General features: G+C 37.1%; 1 protein-coding gene across 6 annotated transcripts in view; it reads right to left on the reverse strand.

Annotated features, from left to right (window-relative positions):
- Positions 1-23,002, reverse strand: part of LOC145669563 (maternal effect protein oskar-like) — a 59,390-nt gene that overhangs the window by 27,348 nt on the left and 9,040 nt on the right. For 5 of the 6 annotated variants that reach the window (XM_081737771.1, XM_081737770.1, XM_081737772.1 and 2 more), the window contains 4 exons: positions 22,294-22,384; positions 18,284-18,414; positions 14,926-15,106; positions 7,343-7,421 (listed from right to left, as the gene is read on the reverse strand). In XM_081737771.1, the coding sequence (XP_081593897.1) occupies positions 7,343-7,421; positions 14,926-15,106; positions 18,284-18,414; positions 22,294-22,384 (482 nt within the window). The remainder of the gene's footprint in view (positions 1-7,342; positions 7,422-14,925; positions 15,107-18,283; positions 18,415-22,293; positions 22,385-23,002) is intronic. The other variant, XM_081737775.1, reaches the window with a different exon arrangement.

Genomic DNA, 23,002 nt, shown 5'->3' on the forward strand with positions numbered 1-23,002 from the left:
TAATCAAAAATGGTGAGGAAAGTAAAATCAAAGGTGAAAGAAGAAAACTAAGGGCTGAAGTTGAGAAATTGGAAGCAACGAAGAAACAAATGGAATTACGTTACAAACAAGAACACGATGCTCTCGTAGAAAAAATTCAAAAACTGAAAGCAACACAAAATTCTGTTTAAAAATATGAATGTGAGGACTAACATGGGGTAAGTTTTATCATACACTTTTTTAAGGGCTTCCTTCATCTCCATAGCTGTTCAATACACATCTTTTATTATATTTACCCTGTTCAATATGGGTATTGAACCATAGGCGCAGATGGGAGGACAATATTAAGATGGATCTCGCAGAGATTGGAATACCAAGTAGAAACTGGATGCAGTTAGCTAAGGATAGAAGTCAGTGGAGAGCTTTTGTGAACGCGGCATTGAACCTCCGGGTTTCATAGGCCATAGAGTTAGTTAGTTAGTTCAATATGGGTAATTGTTATTTACACAAAATTTAAAATGTAAGTATAGAACAATATATGTATGATATAGTAGCACATACCCTGACATTTTAATTTAAGACTCTTTTGCTAACAAAAGAAGAAAAAAAAAAGCAGTGAAGAATATATTGCCAACTCTCCCTGAGCCTAATACTATCAATCCTAATAATGCCAACTCTGAGATATGTTAATCCTCACATTCATATTTTTAAACAGAATTTTGTGTAGCTTTCAATTTTTGAATTTGTTCTACGAGAGCATCGTGTTCTTGTTTGTGACGTAATTCCATTTGTTTCAGTTCGTTGCTTCCAGTTTCTCAACTTCAGTCCTTAGTTTTCTTCTTTCACCTTTGATTTTACTTTCCTTACCATTTTTGATTAATTTCTGCTTTGGTATTCATCAAAGCGTCTCCGAGCTGAACGAACTGAGAGAAGTTTCACACCTAAATAGCACATTTACTGCATCATACACCCACCTCTGTGCTACGAAGTAATCTTTGATTTAGTTTTCGAGAATTAAGGATCTTATTGACTGAGAACCCGCTCTCCAGTAAGGAACCACCGTGGGATAAAATTAAACATGTTTTCACAACATGCCACAAATCGAAATATTCTTGTTTCTTGGACATTACCTTAGCAAAAAAGTCGTCTAACCTGATGCTGCCCATCTCTTCGTATTCTCTGAAGTCAACCGCAAGAGGCCCCTGGGTTTCAGTACAGAAAAACATAAATTGACACTTTGCTTTCTTAGGTACAGAATCAGAGAATCAGATGTTCTGTTATACTCATGCAGAGTTTGTAGGATGCGTTTCATCCTAGTCTGAGCAAGTTCTGGATCGTTCTTTTGTAGAATGGGGTCCAAAGTTGACAGAGGACGTACTAAAGCAGTATAGCAGAGCTTGTAATGAACAGGTGGGAACAGAAAGTTCTTATAATCTAATTTTCCATTTCTTCTTCTATTGTTTTTAACACGTACTCTCTCTTGATGCGTGAAGAATAGAAAGTAAAAGAAGGAGGAGGACAAAATCTTATAAGGTTTTGTAGATATGTAGATGATTGCCTTGGAATATGGAAAGGAACTAAGAGGCAGTTGGAGAAATTTGTTAAAATAATTGAGGACGAAGATAAAGGGATTAGGCTAGAAATGGATATAGAAGAAGAGAGAAAAGTCAACTTCATGGACATGACTATAGAAAAAAATAGGAGAAAAATTCGGAACGAGATGGTATAGGAAAGAATGTGAAGCCGGGATATACTGCCACAAGAGGAGTGACGTTGACAGGGGAACTAAGAAGAATTTTATACAGCACAAGAAAAAGAGAATAGAAATGATAGATAGTAAAGAAGAAAGAAGGAAAGAAGACATAGAAATACTGTGCCAATTATTAAAGGGAAACGGATGCACAAGAGAAGATTTAGAAGAAAGAAAGAGAAAGAAAAAAAGAAGCAGAGAAAGAAGGAAAAGGATGGTTTGGTATTTAAAGTTTAGGCGAGAAAACGGAGATCCTGAAGAACCTGTTGAGGAAGGAAGGGATTAAAAAATACAGGAAAGGAGGAAAGAGGATAATATACTTAGTGAGAGAGAAAAGAAAGAAAAGGAGATAAGATCAGAAGGGGAAGGAGTAGTGTACCAGATTAATTGTAAAGAGTGCGATATAAAGTACATAGGGGAAGCAGGAAAGAGATTAGAACAAAAAAAAAAAAAAAAAAAAAAAAAAAAAAACAACATAAGGACGATCCCAGACTAAAAAGAAAGAACAACGCAATACTTAAACACATTAAAGAAACGGGACATGAGACAGATTGGGAAGGAATAAAAGGATTAGAAAGAGAGAAAAGGAGTGTGATAAGAAAGTGAAAAGAAGCCCAGTGGATTAAGAAATATGAAAAGGAGAAGTTGATGAATTGGTCTAGTGGACTTGTAATACATGAATTATGGGAAAAGATGATAGACAAAATAGAAAGAAAGAATTAAAAGGATCAACACGAGCTGTCGGAGCAGGTGTGTACTACGGAGAACAGCAGATGGGCAATAGCGAATAGAAAGTGTAAGTGACAAAAACCTAATTGAGAGTTTCATAACAAGTGCGCAAAAAGAGAAAGTGACTCCAGTAATTAAAAATTTACTCTCTCAGCCAATTAAAAATTTACGTTTACAGTAATTAAAATTTACTTTTTAGAGCCAACTGAAAGTTTACGTTTTGTAAAGAGAAAGTGGGCGTGTCTTGCATCCATATTGTATATAAGCTGTTAAAATTGGATATTTCTCTCATAATGTGTCTGAGGAAGGCTATGTTACATAGCCGAAACTGTAACACAAATATATAATCTTAAAATATATATACTGCTTTGGTTACTTGGAGTTTTATTAGTAATCTTGAATTTTCCAAAGCTATTATGAATAATTTGCAAGCACGTACTAGTTTGTACTTCACAGGGCTACTTTTTCCAGAATTTTCTTGATTGTGCCCAGCAAAAAGTTTCGATAGTCATGCCTGAAAGCTAGTTTATCGTTATCTGATGCTTTCAGTTCTTTCAGTAATTTTTCTGTCTTAAAACTAATGTACACCTTTCTTATTTCTAGTAAATTTTGATTTTCAATCAAATCCAAATAAAAGACGCTTCACTGAATTGTCAGCAAGTTTCATAATGCTTTGTTTGACAGAAGGTTTCATTAGATTCCTTAAGAGAGAGAGAAGTTCTGAGTACAGGAAAAAAAGCAATGGCTCAAGATTCTGGAATTTCCTTTAAAATGGTTCACACACTGCTGTGACAGTTTTGAAGAAATGTAATTTACACTTCATGAATTGTCTTGCACATTTACGTTCCCTGGCTTTCCATGACATTTTACGCAAAATGCATAATTTCCCTGACATGTTTTTATTTCGCTGACATTTCCTGATTTTCCAGAATGTGGGAACACAGAAGAAGACAGGGTCAACTTTGTCATATATTTTTAGTGCTCAAGAAAACTACTATTAACGAAAAGAATTTGACGATATGCCGAAAAGAGCTTGTAATTAGTCTGAACTGATGAAGAAAAGTATGCACGAATTTTTAAGAAGTGTTCGTCTCCTACAAATTTGAGGAATTTCAAACTCGTAGCATCTTACATTTTCTCCATATCGAATTGTAATACAGAATGTGAAAGAATATGCTAAAGAATGAAATTACTTTGGGCGGATGTTAGAAATAGATTTAGTGTTGATACTGTGAAGGCTGAGCTTCAAATCTGTATAAATTATAGCAATGATGGTGATTCTGAGGCATGTTTGTGTGCCACAATGCATAATAGGTTCTTAAGTGACAAATCATAGATAGAAACAGCTCAAACAGACAAAAAGTATCATTAGTATTGCTGCTTGTTATAAGTCATCATTTTGTAGTTATACCTTTTGTTATTAGTTTAATAATGTATTAATTTCTATAGTTTTTTTTTTTTTTTTTCAAAATATATTGTTTGATATAATCTGGAAGCAAACTTAAGTTTCGAACAAAGAAAGAAAGAAAGAAAAAAAACATTCTTTTAGTGGTTTTTAATCAAAGTATCATCCTTTCTGATTTTACAAATCTGGCAGCCCTAATTTCATTTACGGTGGAAAACATTAATAGTCTGAAAACAAAAGTTTAATCTAAACACATCAACCACTATTTGTTCATTATTGTGCGTATTTTGTAAATTATCATTATTATTATTATTATTACAAGGTCAGTGGTAGCTCACGTCGTCAAACCAGTATACGCCACAGGGATTCAATCAAGTGTTACAAATCTGACACACTACAAAAAAGAAGAGACGGAATTTCTTGGAAAGTGTTATGACAATGGGTAAATCACAGATTTCATTATTCAACCCAGGAACAAAACGTAGTCAATACAATGGAAACAGATTCACCCCTTCGCAAACATTTTGTCACGTGCATCCAATGAAAAGGAACTGTATTCATGGAAACTCTATCTTCTGGATTCCCAGTGAGTGATATTGTCCCACCCTGTTCCAAAAGGTCAAACAATTACGGGAGAGTATTTTCGTACACTTTTAGATACATAATTTGTGCTAAAATTGACCACAAATGGCAAATAGCAATTTCATCTCCCGCATGGACAATGCACCGCCACACCGTGCTAATGTTGTAACTTCATTCTTGGCTGACCACGGTATTGAACTTCTGTCACTCAAAGTAATTCGGGACCAGATTTAACCCCGAATGACTTTGGCAGTTCTCAAACCTGAAGGATTCTCTTCGTGGACGCCATTTGCCTAGTAAGTCATCCTAGGGAAATGCTAGTTTCCAGTATCTGAAACGTATCCCTAAAGACGACTACGCGCTATACAAAATAGACGGAGCGATGTCAACTGTGTATCAATAAAGAGGAAAAGTTAGCTGAGAAATAGACATAGGTTAGTCCTTTGTATTTCCTTGTTCTTGGAAATTAGAATGAAGCGGTACGTACTTTTAGTGCACCTCGTGTCAACATACATGGTGTGTCAAAAGTCCCCTGACATAGGGTAACTGTTACTATCACAGTTATAACAAAATGTAAGAGGGGAAACCCTCTCCGAATATGCTGTTTTCAATCTAAAGTGAAGGAATTTTTTAAATCGGACGAGCCGTTTGGGCTGTACACTCTTTATTCGCCTAATGTTGAATGAAAACTATTTACCTGAACCAATAGCGTAAGTGAATCAATTTACTGTCTTTTATGCTCCATGTCGATGGCAAACCCTCATTTCAGATACGTCCGCATTTACCACATTCTTACAAAATTTATTCATCTCTCGGTAAATGGCAACGTTGCATTTTCATTTAACATTGAGCTCATAAAGAGTATACAGCGCAAACGGCTTGTCGGATTATTTAAAAAAAAAAAAAAAAAAAAAAAAATCCTTCACATTAGATTGAAAACATCATATTCGGAGACGGTTTCCACTCCTACATTTTGTTGTAACTATGATAATAACAAAGTTTCCCTATGTTAAAGAAATTTTAAGACACCTTGTATATATAACAGAGAGATCGCCTGCAGTCAGAGTTGTAGAAAATAAAGGACAATTTATAGCTACTTCTTCGCGAAGCAGACGAAGTTGTGATGATAACTTTGCAAACATTTGTGTCACCAAGTTTTGTTAATAATTTGCAATTAGTATATGTGTAAAGGTGTGCCTGTGTGCCACTGCTAGGAAAACACGACAACACAATTGATTGCGTAAAGGTGTGTCTGTGTGCCACTGGTAGGAAAAGACGACAATACAATAGATTGCGTAAAGGTGTGTCTTTATACTACTGGTAGGAAAAGACGACAATACAATAGATTACGTAAAGGTGTGTCTGTGTGCCACTGGTAGGAAAAGACGACAATACAATAGATTGCGTAAAGGTGTGTCTGTGTACTACTGGTAGGAAAAGACGACAATACAATAGATTGCGTAAAGGTGTGTGTGTGTGCCACTGGTAGGAAAAGACGACAATACAATAGATTGCGTAAAGGTGTGTCTGTGTACTACTGGTAGGAAAAGACGACAATACAATAGATTACGTAAAGGTGTGTCTGTGTACTACTGGTAGGAAAAGACGACAATACAATAGATTGCGTAAAGGTGTGTCTGTGTGCCACTGGTAGGAAAAGACGACAATACAATAGATTGCATAAAGGTGTGTCTGTGTGCCACTGGTAGGAAAAGACGACAATACAATAGATTGCGTAAAGGTGTGTCTGTGTACTACTGGTAGGAAAAGACGACAATACAATAGATTGCGTAAAGGTGTGTGTGTGTGCCACTGGTAGGAAAAGACGACAATACAATAGATTGCGTAAAGGTGTGTCTGTGTACTACTGGTAGGAAAAGACGACAATACAATAGATTACGTAAAGGTGTGTCTGTGTACTACTGGTAGGAAAAGACGACAATACAATAGATTGCGTAAAGGTGTGTCTGTGTGCCACTGGTAGGAAAAGACGACAATACAATATATTGCATAAAGGTGTGTCTGTGTGCCACTGGTAGGAAAAGACGACAATACAATAGATTGCGTAAAGGTGTGTCTGTGTACTACTGGTAGGAAAAGACGACAATACAATAGATTGCGTAAAGGTGTGTCTGTGTGCCACTGGTAGGAAAAGACTACAATACAATAGATTGCGTAAAGGTGTGTCTGTGTACTACTGGTAGGAAAAGACGACAATACAATAGATTGCGTAAAGGTGTGTCTGTGTGCCACTGGTAGGAAAAGACGACAATACAATGGATTGCGTAAAGGTGTGTCTGTGTACTACTGGTAGGAAAAGACGACAATACAATAGATTGCGTAAAGGTGTGTCTGTGTGCCACTGGTAGGAAAAGACGACAATACAATAGATTACGTAAAGGTGTGTGTGTGTGCTACTGGTAGGAAAAGACGACAATACAATAGATTGCGTAAAGGTGTGTCTGTGTGCCACTGGTAGGAAAAGACGACAATACAATAGATTGCGTAAAGGTGTGTCTGTGTACTACTGGTAGGAAAAGACGACAATACAATAGATTACGTAAAGGTGTGTCTATGTGCCACTGGTAGGAAAAGACGACAATACAGTAGATTGCATAAAGAGATGTGTGTGCTACTGGTAGGAAAAGACAATACAATAGAAACAATCTCCTAGTTAACAGCATACTTTGCTACATATACAGTACGGAAGTGAATAACACATTTTTCTAGCAAAATAAAAGGTGTCAAGTACTAATAGGTTACGAATAACATACGTTTTAGGAACAAAGAATGCTACTAAATTATAAATATCTAAGGATGCTACTAAATTAAAAGTAGTCGTATACACACTTTTTATGTTTGTTAATTCTACGCGCATACAGTTCTAATTAACTTACGTTTCGAATAGGTCCCAGTTAAGCTCTCTCTCGCCTGTGAGAAACAATGGCTCAATGTCCACGACTCGAATAGTTTCGTCTAAAAAATAATAATAAAATAAAATAAATAAATCATAGAAGGTACACATTTCAGCAAAAATACGAAATTTCTCAATACATACGTAGTTTTTCAATACATGTGAGATTTGTCTAGAAAGAAGACGACATTTTAAAAAATACGATTAACCAAAGTGTACATGACTTTCTACTTGCCAGTGCCGCGTAGTAGTGGGATTTTTTCAAGCATTTTAACAGTAAGTGTATCATCCTGTCTTGTTTCAACGTTGATATTGTAAGCCTCGAAGGGAAGTTGCGTTCCGTACTTTTGTATTACGAAAATGAAGACTTCAGAAGACCATCGAGTGTACACCAAATTTTGTTCCAAATTGAGCAAAACATTTACAATAAAACTTTAAACACGTTGCAGGAAGTGTACAGGAAAGAATGTATGAGCCAGATCCAATGTTATGAGTGGTTTCAGCCTTTTCCAAGCAGGTAGCTCCTCCTCCTCCTCCTCCTCCTCCATCATCATCATCATCATCATCATCATCATCATCATCATCATCATCATCATCATCATCATCATCATCATCATCATCATCATCATCATCATCATCATCATCATCATCATCATCATCATCATCATCATCATCATCATCATCATCATCATCATCATCATCATCATCATCATCATCATCATCATCATCATCATCATCATCATCATCATCATCATCATCATCATCATCATCATCATCATCATCATCATCATCATCATCATCATCATCATCATCATCATCATCATCATCATCATCATCATCATCATCATCATCATCATCATCATCATCATCATCATCATCATCATCATACGTTCACGTTAGAAAGTGTACGACTTTGAACGATAAAATTGTTATTTAACCATCCGCGAAATAACTGAGGAAGTATGCATTCGTGTTGCCGCAAAATTCGTTTCACGGTTGCTAACAAATGAAGAAAGAGAAACACGTGCGGAACTTTGTGTGTGCAAACAAAGACGATAGGTTCTTGAAAAACGTCACAACAGGTGACGAGATTAGGATGGCTATGGTTCTTATGACGTTGAAACAAAAATACTGTCATCTTAATGGCAGGGGGAAAAATCTTCGGCAAGACAAAAAAGTACATCAAAGTTCCTCAAGTGTTACAGTAATGCTTCTTGTTTCCTTTCATTTCATTATGAATACATGTGATGTTCATTATGAATATATATCATGTGGTGGAACTATCAACCAAGAGTGACAAGGCGCTTGAAAGAGGCTCTACGGAAGAAGAAACCAAAAAATTGAAAAAACGGAACATGGACGCTGCAGCATGACAATGCTTCTAGCCATTCGGCGTTCCTCATTAAGAACCTGACTTACTAAAAATAATACAAAATTTACCATTTTTCTTTTGCTTGTTTATTCATAAGTGAAAGAAGATAATAAAATGCAACTTACCACAATCATAGATAAATAATGTTATTCTACAACAGAAAATATGAACCTGAACAATTTTTAGTGTTGTCATCCACAGAAATTACAGTGTTTGCCAGAATAATTCCCCCAAAATCTAAGTTAAGGCAGCGACTAGAGGAACCAACTCTACTGCATTTGATTACGTATCATGTTGTTTTGGTATCCTGTGAACTACTTTTTCAATAACATTATTATTTAATTTTAATAACTGTATGTTAAAACTATTTTGTTTATTACAAACTAAAGACAACTACTATTTAAAAAGTAATTCAGGCTCTTAAGATGTTGCTCCATGATAATGCTTCTAGCTATTCAGCGCTTTTCATTAAGAAGTTTTTGGCTAACAACAATACGACTATTGTAATCCCACCTCCCTACTCGCCCGATATGACATCTGAAGACTCCTTTCTATTCCCCAAGTTGAAATTCGTCCTGAACGGTTGCCATTTTGAATCCATAGAAGAGAGAACAAAAGATTCGCTGTAGGACCTCCAGGCTATTGCAAAAGACGCGCTGGGAACGACGTATTAATAGTGAAGGGAACTATTATGAAGTTGATAAATCTGAATAATTTTCACAAACGATCAGTACCATTTTACAGGGTGGCCCAAAAGTAGGTATACAGTATTATAGGGAGCTAGCTTTAATGCGAGTCTGAGGAATTCAGAGTTGACTGGCACGTTCCCCACCCCGTCGCCATGAAACGGTCACTCGACGGTCCTAGGCAGGGTTGCCAGTGCGTTGTTAAAAAAATTCAGCTAATACTCACTTAATTCAAAGAGTTTATGCAATTATGCAATCCCTATCGAAGATCTCTGTATACGTGGACACACGCAAATTAGGCTGTCATAACAAATGCTCCGGTTTTTTCTACCTCGCTTCTTCGTCGCACTGCACTATGGCCTTCCTTATTACTTCTCTAGCTTCGCTGTGTATAGTTTGCCCTCTCTTACGCTGTGAAGCCATTGTCAAATGAATAATAAGCAACAAAACCGCAACCACAACAACACCCAACAAATAACAAACTCACACTAACTCTTCCAAATGACATTCATGTGACAAATTTTTAACCCTGGCAACGCTGACATATAGAAGGAGGGTAAGGGAGTATTGCAAGAGTCAAGAACAAAGATTGTTGAAATTTTTATTCCTTTACCTCAGCCCCCGCTGGTAAACAAGCTAGCTCCCTATAATACCTTACTGATTAGCTAATTGCATTTTGCATCATTTCTTGTTGTTATCCATCAGGTAGACTTACTTTCTTTATTATTTGTTCTTGTATTCGCGACTATTTTGTGACCTCTTTTCTCCCAAAACAAAATTTAGTAACATTCTCAAGAGCGAATTTGAGTGCGAATTGAGCCGAATTTTCATGCTTGCGATAGAAGCATGCTTTGCTTGCGATTTGGTAGCGTCTAAAGCCGACCATGGACATTTTTGGTGGTGAATTTTGACGTTTTATAGAACAAAATTTTCCAGTCTATACTTACACCCTGTACTTCCATTTTATCTGTTTCATGCACTGTCTGGTTGTGACATAACTTTGTTATTTGCTGGTTATGGCAGAGAGAGCGAAAGCGCGCGCGAGAGTGCGAGAGAGAGAGGGAGAAAGGAAAACATACAAAAGTCTCCCAGAGGTCACACATGCACCGCACCATCCTCCGAAAATAGAAATGGACCAACAACATCTGGATGTGATGAATACTGTATTTGATTTACAAAACAATATCTATTTGGAATAACTTGGTATATGGATCACCAATCCCTTTCTTGCGATTGACCTTAATGTGGTAAAACTACCAATAGATGAATAAAAGATATAAATAATAATAAAATAGTTACCCCAAGCCCCGACTCAGAAGAGAGGAGGGAGAGATGACAGCAGGAGACATCTACATAGACAGATAGAAGGAGATACATAAACCTTAATTCACTGACCAACTTTCCATATACCAGGTCCTTTCCTCAAAGTACCATCGCGTTTGTGGTTTTTTATTTGCTCGTTGGCATACATAGAAATGTTACTGTACCCAAATATTCTAACTCTACACAACTAGTATCGCTACTCGGAAAAATAACACGTAATTAATACTTAAATGTTATCTGCATAATACCATCTGAACAAACTTCGCTCCCGTGAAGTTTCAGAAATTGAGCGAATATATCTAAATACCGTCCGTTCTAGCTTTGGAACTGCTTTACCTTAATTAAAAATATATCCAGACCAAAGCAAATCACTTTCAATAGGTAACAGTGTTAACGTTTCGGCAATGAATCAGTGTCTTTTGTCTTACGAACGCAATAATACATTGCCGAAACTAACACTATTACGAGGGTGATTCGGAAAGTAATGCCTCCAAGGTGATACTTTTATTTGTGTTTGACAGCACCGATACAGGTATCAGTGAAAAGCTCTACAAATGATGCCATCATTTTTAAAACATAGTCTTCAATACGTGCAACACACTTGCGCCAACATGAAACAAGGTTTTTCATGCTGACGGTGAAGAACTGTGGTGGCTACTGGCGACACCACTGCCGAACTACTACTTCCACCTCCGCGTCACAACTGAAGCGTTGGTTCTTAAGGTGACCTTTAAGTTTGGGAAGAACCAAAAATCGCAGGGCGAAAGATCCGGACCATAGGCAGGAATGTCAACAACACTTTGCCAGCAGATGGACAACTGAATTTTTAGGCGGAGAAGACGTGTGGCGGTACTCCACCGACTGACGCTTTGTTTCCGGGTCGCAATGGTATATCCACGACTAGTCGCCGGCGATCAATGTTTCTGGGCGCACAAAATTCCGCAGTCAGAAATTCAGTGACAGCCCGCTGTTTCAATTGGACGTTACCACTGTATGCCATGGATTGCCCCATTACTCTGGAACGAGAAGAGATAGGAAGGTGAAACAAGTGACATTCTATAGCTTAAACATCAATGCATTAATGATAAACAGTTCAGAATGTTTGCAGTACTACTGGCCAAGTAGTGGGCTTGGAGGCATTGCTTTCTGAATCACCCTCGTATTTATTAAAAGTAGTTTGCTTTTAATGATTCGTAAAAACTAAATACAAGAAGTTCGTCGGGATTGTAATACTGCAAATTATGGATGCGTCAAAATACCAAATAATATAAAGGTAACCAAGAAAATTCTGTCGCTTTTTCACCTACCATTTTCGAACATCGACGACCTTCTGCCAACGTTCTAGAAGGCTATGGATTCCATCGCGGTTGAACTAGGTGGGCTGTGAAGCGAAGAACTATCAAGTGCATTTTGCACCTCCAGTAGGGATTTGAACTGGCGTCCTCTAAGGTGATTGTCCAAGGAATGGAACAGGTGATAATCGGACGGTGCAATGTCTGGGAAGTATGACGGATGCAGTAGTGTTTCCCATCCAAGGCGTAGAATAGTGTCCCGGGTCATCCTAGTCACGTGGGACTTAGCGTTGTCCTGTAACAGGAGGACCCCTTTGTGATTCAGAAGTGCTGCCTTCAGAGTTTTGAGTTTTTCTTAATATGGCTTATCTGCTGACAGCACACAGTTGCATTGATGCTCTGTTCAGTTTATAGCAGTTTCCGATGCACAGTACCGCGAGCAGTTCACCAAACACACAGGTGGACCTCCTGGTGAAGTGCTGGTTTGGGCTGTTTTGGAACCGGTTTATGGAACGCTAACCAATGAAGACGACATCGAGGAGCTTCGTACAGGACCCACTTCTCATCACATGTCAACATCCTGTCCAGAAATGGCTCCTTCCTTAGACAAGACAGCCAAGAAACACAGGTTTCTGCTCACGTTGCCTTCTGGCCTGGAGTCAAATCATGTGGGACCCATCGACCCAATTTGTAGTGCTTCTCAAGTTGAAGGAGGTGCTGCCGAATGGTTTCTCCACTCACACTAAATTGTAGTCCCAGTTCCTCACATGTCTGGCCATTGCTCGCCTCAATTGCTGCTTGTAGATCTTCATTTTGTACATTTATTGGTCTTCCGGCACGTGGCGCGTCTTCGAGTGTGTGTCACTGTCCTTAAACTTCTTAAACCACCGCTGCACTGTTCGCGTAGTCACGACACAATTACCAAAGGCCTGGCATATCTTCTGCCCCGCTGCTGCGGTGTTTGACCCCAGTTTGAACTCGTACAGCATACACGCCCTTATGACGCTCTGTGGAGGTCCCGTGTTCACTCTGTCCTAACACAAGTTCACGGTGTAACTGAACTGCTACAACCAGGTAGTATGTTGGATATACCCACACCAACAACTGACCTTTGCCATTCGCGTTCAACTCACGGTGTGAGGGCCAATTGAACACAGACTTCCACAAAACGGAACAGAACTTTTTTCTTGGTTACCTTTATAAATGGAACAGTCAATCGACATAACTGTGTCTACTGGGCACCGGAAAATCCGCACGTTCATGTTGATAAGGCAGTCAATCTACCAAGGATTACTATCTGGTGTGGACTTCCAGCTCGGGGTTTGACAGGTCTCTTGTTCTTTAGTGGAACTGTCACTGGAGAAGTGTATCTGCAAATGTTACGTATATTAACTCTACCAGGCGTATGTGTGTTTTATGGAGACGATGAGGTCTTCTATCAACAGGACGAGGCCCCAGCCCATTACCACCTATTAGTACGAGCTTTCCTGGATGACAATCTGCAGGGACATTGGATTGGAAGAAGAGGGCCCATTGAGTTCCCTCCCTATTCGCCAGATCTTAACCTCATCTTCTTGTGGGGAATTGTGAAAGATGAAGTGTATCGAACTAAGCCGCGCAGGCTCGAGAACCTTCGCCAGGAGATTACAGAGGCATATGCATCGATCTTCATTGATACATTGACTGCTGTAACTCCAGCGACTATTCATCGTTCTGTTAGCTGTTTGGCCACCAACGGCCAACATTTTGAACATCTAATGTAAAAATATGCTTACTTGAAGGTTTGTAACACATGTTTGAACAATAATTAAATGTAATTAAGAAATATGATATATTGTTTTTTTTCTCTTAAACAGTGTATACATTTTTGTGGCGGACTCTGTATACTACTTCCCAGCAAGAGACAACGAGTACTGTGTGTGTGTGTGTGACTCTTCTCAACTAGAAGAGCTCTTTCGTGGCTAAGCGGTTAGAGTACGTTCCTCTGATGCGGAAGACCTGGGGTCGACTTCCGGCGGGAGCTCATGTAGTTCGAATTACACGTTAATCAGCAGGTCCACGTCTCATATAGCCTCGCTGCTGAACGGGACGTTAACCTCAAAATCGACTGAACTCTTCTCCATTAGATGTGAGAGTAAACTATCAGATTGCAGGTGAGCAGAAGCAGCGAACAAAAGCATGGACAGATGAAAAAGCATCAGATTACACTAGATAATCACTTAGAGCTTTAGAAAGATCTACTACTTAAAGTACAGTAGGATCCGAATCATTATTGAGAGTTTTGTGTCAGGCTTGTACACCCACTGTGGATTGACCGTATGTGGAGAATATACGATCTTTAGCCAGTTATACGACCTACAATAATTCTGGTCAAAAATAAACTGAAAAAAATACACGAGAAATAATAAGTTGTAAGATTATACTACACATACATTTTTAATTTTACACAATTTATTTCATCATCCACAAACCAAATCACTGTCAAGACTTAATGGAGTCTTCTTGATTCGATCTCTAGCGAACAACTGGTTCACGTGACCTAACATCTAATTATTATTATTATTATTATTATTATTATTATTATTATTATTTTCCAGAGTGAACGCTATGCTACAAACAACAATGGGTTTCTCATGTAGATAATTAATGTAGCATAAAAAGATCATAAATATAACCTCGCTTTTCTTACCGTTAGTAAAACGTCCATACACAGACCTCTTTACTTATAATTAGCACACAGTTCATAATATGCAACTTCCTATTACTTACGGTTAGCACAAAGTTCATAAAATGCAAAGTCCCTTTACTTATAGTTAGCACATAGTTCATAAACGCAACGTCCCTTTACTTATAGTTAACAGAAAGTTCATGAATGCAACTTCCTTTTGCTTACCATTATCCAGTGACCTGAGAAAGGTGTTATACGACTCTAATCGACACCAATGATTTTTCCTTCGTAATCGTGCTATTACAGGAATCGGAGGCAATGTTAACACGACAAGCAATTCTGATATCTCCAATAGCATCGCTATCAATCTCTTCATTTGTCTCTTCATCTTTGCAGTGCGTCTGCCCTGGAAACAAAAAATATACACATCACGTTCGCAACAGTTAAAAACAGGTAGCATTGTCAGGTGTTCAAAACATGAACGAGTTTAATTTGTGTGTAGTGATTTTTCTACATTGGAATCAGAAGTGGTAGTAATTTCTGCTACTTTCGACTCTAGTAGAGATTATACTAGAAATGGGATATATTCTTGGGGTGCATAGTTGATTGCGGGAAGCCTCTTTCCATCTGTTACAGTTTTTGCTCTATAGCGCTGAAATGAAATGAAATCTTTTAGTTTAACGCCCCATTATTATGTCCTTTAGGCTAAGGGAGACGATGATTAAAGCAACTGAATGATGATGGTGGAAGAATTGTTGGAATGACAATGTGGGAGGAAACAGGAGTAACCTGAGAAATCCCACGGATATGAAAAAATGAAATGTTTGAATTTTACGTCCCACGATTATGCCGGTTAGGCTAAAGGAAACGGTGATGATGAGTAATGAATGAAATAGTGGAATGAAGAAAGTCGAAGAACCCCGGGAAAACCCATGCACACGGTGTTTGTCCACCACAAAGTTCACTTGGCGGGGGCTGGGATCGAACCCGGGACCCCTAGTACCAGAGGTGAACGCTCAACCACTGAGCCACCGCCCCCCTCACGGATATGATGTCCACCACAAACTTACTTGGACGGGGACCGAACCACGGACCTCACGCACAAGAGGTAAGCGGGCTACCACTGATTCTGTATCTACGTGTAATCAAACTTAAAAAGAAGGTCAAAGTTATTAAGAAAATGTTAACACTAGAAAAGCAGCGAGCCACATTACATTTGAACGCAAAACACCCAATGCTGAATTTACATGAAGGCAACCTGGACAAGAACTGAGATTTAGTTATGTACAGTTTCACTCAAAAACGCAAACCTAGGTGAATTTAAATTTTACAGGAAACACAACCTTTCAGATTTATAGATGATGATGAATGTCCATGGCCTATAGAAGAAGAAAAAAGCAACCGAAGTAAAGTGCAACATTTTAAATTGTATGAAACGTGTGTAAATACAGCGTGTTCAAAATGTTATGAATCTTCTGGGAAAACACTTTTGTACGTTTTCTACATTATGTGCTGAAAAGAAACTGCCGCTTCGTTCTTAAAACACATGTGGATACGACAAACCATGTTGCTGAAAACTCTGTTCAATGTTATCTGAGATTTAGCGATACCCATACCCAAGAATTGTGGGCATTAATGTATCCATCAGATGGAACTATGCTTCATCAGTCTAATACCAATAATCGAGTTTCTTCCCTTCTGGCGTTGCAGATTCCATGAATCAAACACAATAATCTTTTCAGCTATGCATGTCTTCAGACTGGACAGTTGCTGGACTACTCTTAACTTTAAAGGGGTACAATATCAAACACTTGTGCAAGGCCGTGTGTGCAGTGCCAGTGGAGAGTTTGAACTAACTCAAAAGTCGTTATTCTGAATTTTTTAAATCACAAACCATAATTTTTATTTACAGAATAGACAATCTTCCTGCGACCATAACTTTCGTCTAGTGCTTAGCCAATCTTACTGCAGCCCGCATTTTCTTTCTGCGACATTGTCGCACCATTGCCTGTTGTTCTGCTTCGGGGCTGCTAACTACTGTACGTTCAAGATTCATTTTAAACAGCTAAAACGTTTCCTCGCTTACGCCATTTTATGAATACAAAATGCAGAATTAAGATATTGTAGCTAGCAACTGCTCTCTTTTCTCCTTTAGAGGCGAAATATTCGTAAAAGATGAAGCACGTGGTCACATATTTTTCATGACGAGTTTATATGCCGAGTTTCATCTTCCTATGACGACAGGTTCATGAGATATTTTATATTTTGGTGTAAATTTTTAATATTCCTTGCTCCGCTTAGGATACGGATTGTAATAAAAGTAACATGGTAAGAACTGGGTTCGAGCTAGCTAAGAAACGGAAAGAATGGTCACCTAAGCCTTAAAAAAAGTGTACACAGGGAACCACAAAGTGAAATTTAGCATTGAAAGTCAATGAGAAGCAGATCTGCATGCAGTCTTAACCAGTCAGCAACAATTAAAGCCCAGTTGAGCAATTTAGATTCACAAAACAAACACCTGTGCAGCGTGGGTAAGTAAACTGTCAATCAGATGCTCATGTATTGAAAATCTGTAAAAAGTTTTTTTTTTTTCCGTGCACATAAAATTATGTTTCTCATTTGCTTCCTATGCAAAACTTCAAATCCTCATTACTTCTATTCCCGTGTGCACTTCCACCTCAAATGTTATATTTCGGCTCAGTTGGACAGCATCTAAGTTGTTTCCAAATTTGGTCAAATTCCCAGCGGGTGCCAGTTGACCATTTGCTAGTACGTATATACTAAACATGTTCAAAAGTTCATTTCAAACAGTTCACTCATTTTTCTGTGATGATCAGACAGACAACCTAGATGTCACTTTTATGTATACGGACCGAATATTCCGCCCTTAAAAGCGGAATTTTTGAAGATAATGGAGTATATGCTTTTTCAAACACAATAAATAAATAAATAAAATGTTAATATTCCAAGGTTCATTTTTCTTATATAAGGGGCTGGTGAGATAATCTACCAACGTAGCAGACGACACTATCACGTGCAAAGAGAATGCCCACCGCGTGATGGGAAAAAACATGATGAGTCATCCATTCTGGCTAATACTGTACATGTATACGATGTGTGTGTATGATAGAAAAGTATTTCAAAATAAACTAACTTATTTTATAAAATATCCCCTACCAAATAGTAGCAAACAGAAAAATGGGTTGTAAGAATAAAAATCCGTACTTAAATTTCCCTGACTTACTCATGTATTTACAGCTTTTCGTGAAACTTCCTGACTTTTTACAAGTAAGCTGAATTTCCTGCCTTATCCATCCAGGTTTTCCAGATCGGAGGAACCCTAATGATTCAGGATGTATGGAAGAAAAACTGGAAGTAAATGAAATGTCTGGTTTAGGATATAGAGGAATGGAAAGATGCGAGAAACTAATCAAGGGATTACTGCCCCACGAATATACTGTATATATCCTTCAAATAATTAGGAGCACTAATAGTGTACGGTACAATTATTCCATAAAATAATCAATCATGTAATTCTTTACGAACAGAAATTAATATAACGATAAAGTATACATTTACATACCAGTTTTAAGTCTTCGGTTCCAATGAGAAGAATGACTTTATTTGCCACAGATGCCCCTCTTTGAACTCTTCTTATAAGATGTCTTATTGACTGGTCCGTGATACACAGTCCAACGCCTACAGCTTTACCTTCTTTAAAATAATAATAATAATAATAATAATAATAATAATAATAATAATAATAATAATAATAATAATAATAATAATAATAATAATAATAATAATAATAATAATAATAAATAATAATAATAATAATAATAATAATAGAAAATGAAATCAAATAACTAATCTATAGATTAAAATGTTACTTTTATATGTTTGTGGTCAAGAAAAGTTTATATGTTTGTCTCCAATTCTTTCGACAATGGGATCTCGAAAACCACAAGTGCTAGGAACTGCCGTTTCGGCTTGTCAATTCCAAATTGTGCAGCTTACCTAGTTCTAATTGAATATTTAAAAAAACATGACCATTATTTCCTTATTACAGTTTTTAAGGGTACACGGGAAGTGTTGAAATTTTTAAAAAAAGTAAAGCATCATATCATACAAGTTATACATTCCAACACCACAAATTTATATACTCGGTTGTATATCTCAAGCGTTTATTTCATGGCCAAACGATAATGAAAAACGAAGGATAACCATTTCTTCAGTTTAAGATGAATCTTATTGATTGGAGTGTTTTGGCCAATGAGCACCATATGTCATTGGCATTATAATTAATTGTGTATGTAATGTATTTGCTTATTACATACTGCATACAAGAAGAAAGAAAACAATACTGAACATATATCAATTTGAAACTCCAACCGGAAGTAGGCTCAAATCTTACAAATGGTGCGAGATATTGAAAAAAAATAATCGAAAAATCTCCCCTTTATGGTACCCCTTGCTGATCTTCAAGACGTCTTTAACTTACGTCTGTAAAGAGACATGTACAGATGCTGTAAGGAATGACAAGGAGATTCATGCTCATATGTGAATGATGCGCTGTGTAGAGAGTGCAGGTTCTGTTAGTAATAATAATAAAAATTACATCATTAGTGTCGAATTGTATTTTTGGGGTACTTCTAATCTAAGCGAAATAATATTTAAAACTAAAACAGTTTCCGCATAATCGAAGCTATTTCGTAGAGACAAGCACGTACATAACTTTTTAAACAAATGAATATGCTACCAATGTCTTGCTATGTTACATATTACTTACCAAATGAAATACAAATTCTAATTTCACGTCCCATGCTTAAGCCCTATAGGCTAAAGGAAACATAATTTGGTGGGATGAGAATGTGGGAGGAAAGGGAAAGCCCCGGGAAAACTCACGGGCAGTATAACTAGAAATCGAAGAAGGAACCCCTCGCACTAGAGGTGAGCGTTCTATCTCTGAGCCCCCATTTTACGATTGTAGTTAATAGCGACACGTCCCAAGCCAATACTCGGCTCGGCTTACACAATATTACGTATTATTATTATTAATCACACCGTACATATGTGACAGTTGCTCTACCGACCAAATTACTTACTAAATCATTTATTCTTATATTCTTTAGTGCATATTTTGAAATATAATTCTTTTATAAAATGAAGAATCTGTATTTCTGTTTTTCTTCAAACATTATTTTCTTTATTCGCTTTCCTACGGTTCGGCATCCAGTCTTTCAGAGGTAAAGAAGACACCTGAGTAACGGAAGTCTTTAAAAGGTCTTTATTCACCACCACCACCCACAGCCAGTGGGCCTCACTCAAGTTCTATTCTAAAGCTAGACAATTTGTCTAGAAAAGGAATCTACACAATAGCGCTCGTAGCAAAGAGGGATATTCATAAACACATGATAAAAAAAACGAAAGGAACCACACCGGCACGATACTGCAAGCTAGAAGTCCATTAGTACACTGCAACAAATTTAGGAAGAACAAATAAAAGCACAATGCAAAACAACAACCTATTTCGGCAAATTTTAAAATTTTAAAACTCGAATTGGGAGAGCATATCTTATTCTTTTAATTTATTTTATTTTATTTTTTTTAATAAAGAAAAACCGTTGCAAGTACTCAGAGACAAATCAGTTGACTTCAAGGAGTGATACGCTCCACAATTGCAAGTTTATATCTTACACATACACACACACACACAGGCTCGAAGTGAATTTATTTAGTGTGCTGACAAACTATTCATAATGAGAAGCTAATACCACTCAGTAGTGCTGTCCAACGAGTTCACTTAAACACTAATTCGACTTGAATCAATTTCTGACGTTCTCCTTAATAACAACACATTATTATTTTTTAAAAATTATTTGTATAGATTTTGATGAAGTGCAACGAAACTTTGATTTGTGGTTATAATTATTGTGCGTATAGTCACTTCATCAGTTGGATGCACCAAAATTGGACTTCTGGAATCACTTTGACCGAGACAACCTATGAAGAGACGCCCAAATATGAGGAGGAATTTAGATGTTACAGTCCGATGACGACGTCCCAATCGAACATCCAGAGAGGACCAGAAACCCAAGAGAGAGAGAGAGAGTAATCGGGAAGTGACCATACACATCTCGGGAGTCGAACGAGATACTGCAGTCACAAAGATCCATGGCCTAACTCACTTCTTAAAGAAGAACATAGGAATTTGAGTGTTAAGTTTTATTGCAAGTTTGGATAATTAAAATTTTATTACTGTTGCCTAACCTTTGTGTTAAATTGTCATTACAAAAACGATTCAGATTTCCCAACCTATTCTAGGCCAATTAGAGAATTTTCTTAAAATATTGTTTGGTAATAATTGGAAGTCTAGCTGAGTTTAAATTAAGAATGTAAAGTCAACACAACTAATAAATAAATAAATAAATAAATAAATAAAACGCTAAACTTTATCACAGCAGATTCAAGTGAATATCTTACATGACCTTTACAATGTTGGGATAGTTACAATGGTTAAGCTTTTGTGCTGTTACTGCTGAAAAGTCCAATTCAGAAAACATCATTTAAGTCCTATCCTGCTGTGGTATAATGTCTAAATACATCTCAATTAAGTCTAAAATAATTATTCCATTTTCCAAACCCTGAAAATTATCTATTAATAACTCATAAATTGTCATATTCAGTTGTGTTACAGATTAAAAAAAACACTGTCCCTAAAGCTTAAATGCACTCTGACTTGAAATGAATCTGTGACACATGTTATAATATTTTGTGGCTGTATCTATGACTTTTGTGATCTTGTTTGGTTCTCAAATGTCTATATATACTTCAAGTGTAAACTTGCTTTACTCACAGATTTTTACTTTTGTGAAGAAACAAAGCTTTCATGAACCACATATTATTTTGGACCATAAATCTTATATTTTGGAATGTAATTTATTATTTAGTCCGGACTACGCAAATTAAAGCTGTCGAAGTTCAAGCTTAAAGTATAAAACAGTGATTGTGTGCCTGTTGTGTTGTTTGGTTGTGAAACCTGGTCTCTTACTTTGAGAGAGGAACGTAAAATGAATGAAAGAAAGAAAGAAAGAAAGAAAAAAAAAAAAGAATATTCGGACCCAAGAAGGACGAGAATAGGGAATAGTGGAAACTTCATAACAAGGAATTGTATAATCCATACCGTTTACTTAACATTGTTAGAGTCATCAAGTCTAAGAGGCTACGGTGTGCAGCTTAGATAGTCAAAATGGAAGAAAGTAGGAAATATTTCAAAATAAATGGCAACCGAACCCGAAAAAGACCATTAGGAAGACCTACTCGCAGATGGGACTACAATATTAAAAGGTAGATCTTGTAGAAACAGTAATACAAAATAGCAACTGGATACAGTTGGCTAAGGACAAGTCAGTGGAGTGCTTTCCACCTCATCTCTTTTTATGCCACTTGGGAGGGAGCTCGCTCTCTGTATACACAGGGCACCTGTTGATGTCACTCATACGGCTATGGGACGAACTAATAAAATAAAAAAATCACATTGATATTGGACTTACAGAAAAGTAAGCAACACCATTAAATTGAATAATCACTTACTTATTACTTCTGACTTGTAGCCCAACATAGTCTCAGCAAAGCGGAGCATCAAGCCATCTCCTAATAACTGGAAGCCGGAAAATTCTGGCCTCTGTAAAAATAAAAGGATATGTATATTAAAACTGCGGCAAACTAAAACTAATAATAATAATAATAATAATAACAATGAAAGAACGTTAACTCTTACCATTGATAACCTTTATATTTAAGTATTAATAAATACGATGGGACATATCAACTAACTGCAAATAAAAACTCTAAAAGTTTAAAGCACAAAAGACGTAACATTTGCGTACGGTCTCGAGGCTCTCCTCAGCTCTTCGTCGGTGTATCTGAAGAAAACTTCCTGTTTCATAAAAGAGATAATATATGAAATTCTTTGTTTGTCCATTCTGTAGATTAAAACGAATGGAACGAAGCTAAAATTTGATAGTAAGAAGTTCTTCTGTTTCGATTTTATGTATAATGAACAATTTTGGTATGTATTTCTGTCTAACTTCACAAATAACAACCACTCAAAAGACTACCATAAACTGACTTTAATTATGACTCAACTGCAGATATCGCCAGTTCCGGATTAGTTCTGTGGCATGCCAACAGACGGCGTACAAGGTTGCGGTCGCAGGTATAGTGATTTTCAATCTTGATTTGCGTGAACAAGTATATGTGCTTATTTGCGATTATATTATGGACAAAACCTAGAACAAGC

The sequence above is a fragment of the Thermobia domestica genome, chromosome 14 (genome assembly GCF_964235325.1).
Source record: "Thermobia domestica chromosome 14, izTheDome1.hap1.1, whole genome shotgun sequence".
NCBI lineage: Eukaryota > Metazoa > Arthropoda > Insecta > Zygentoma > Lepismatidae > Thermobia > Thermobia domestica.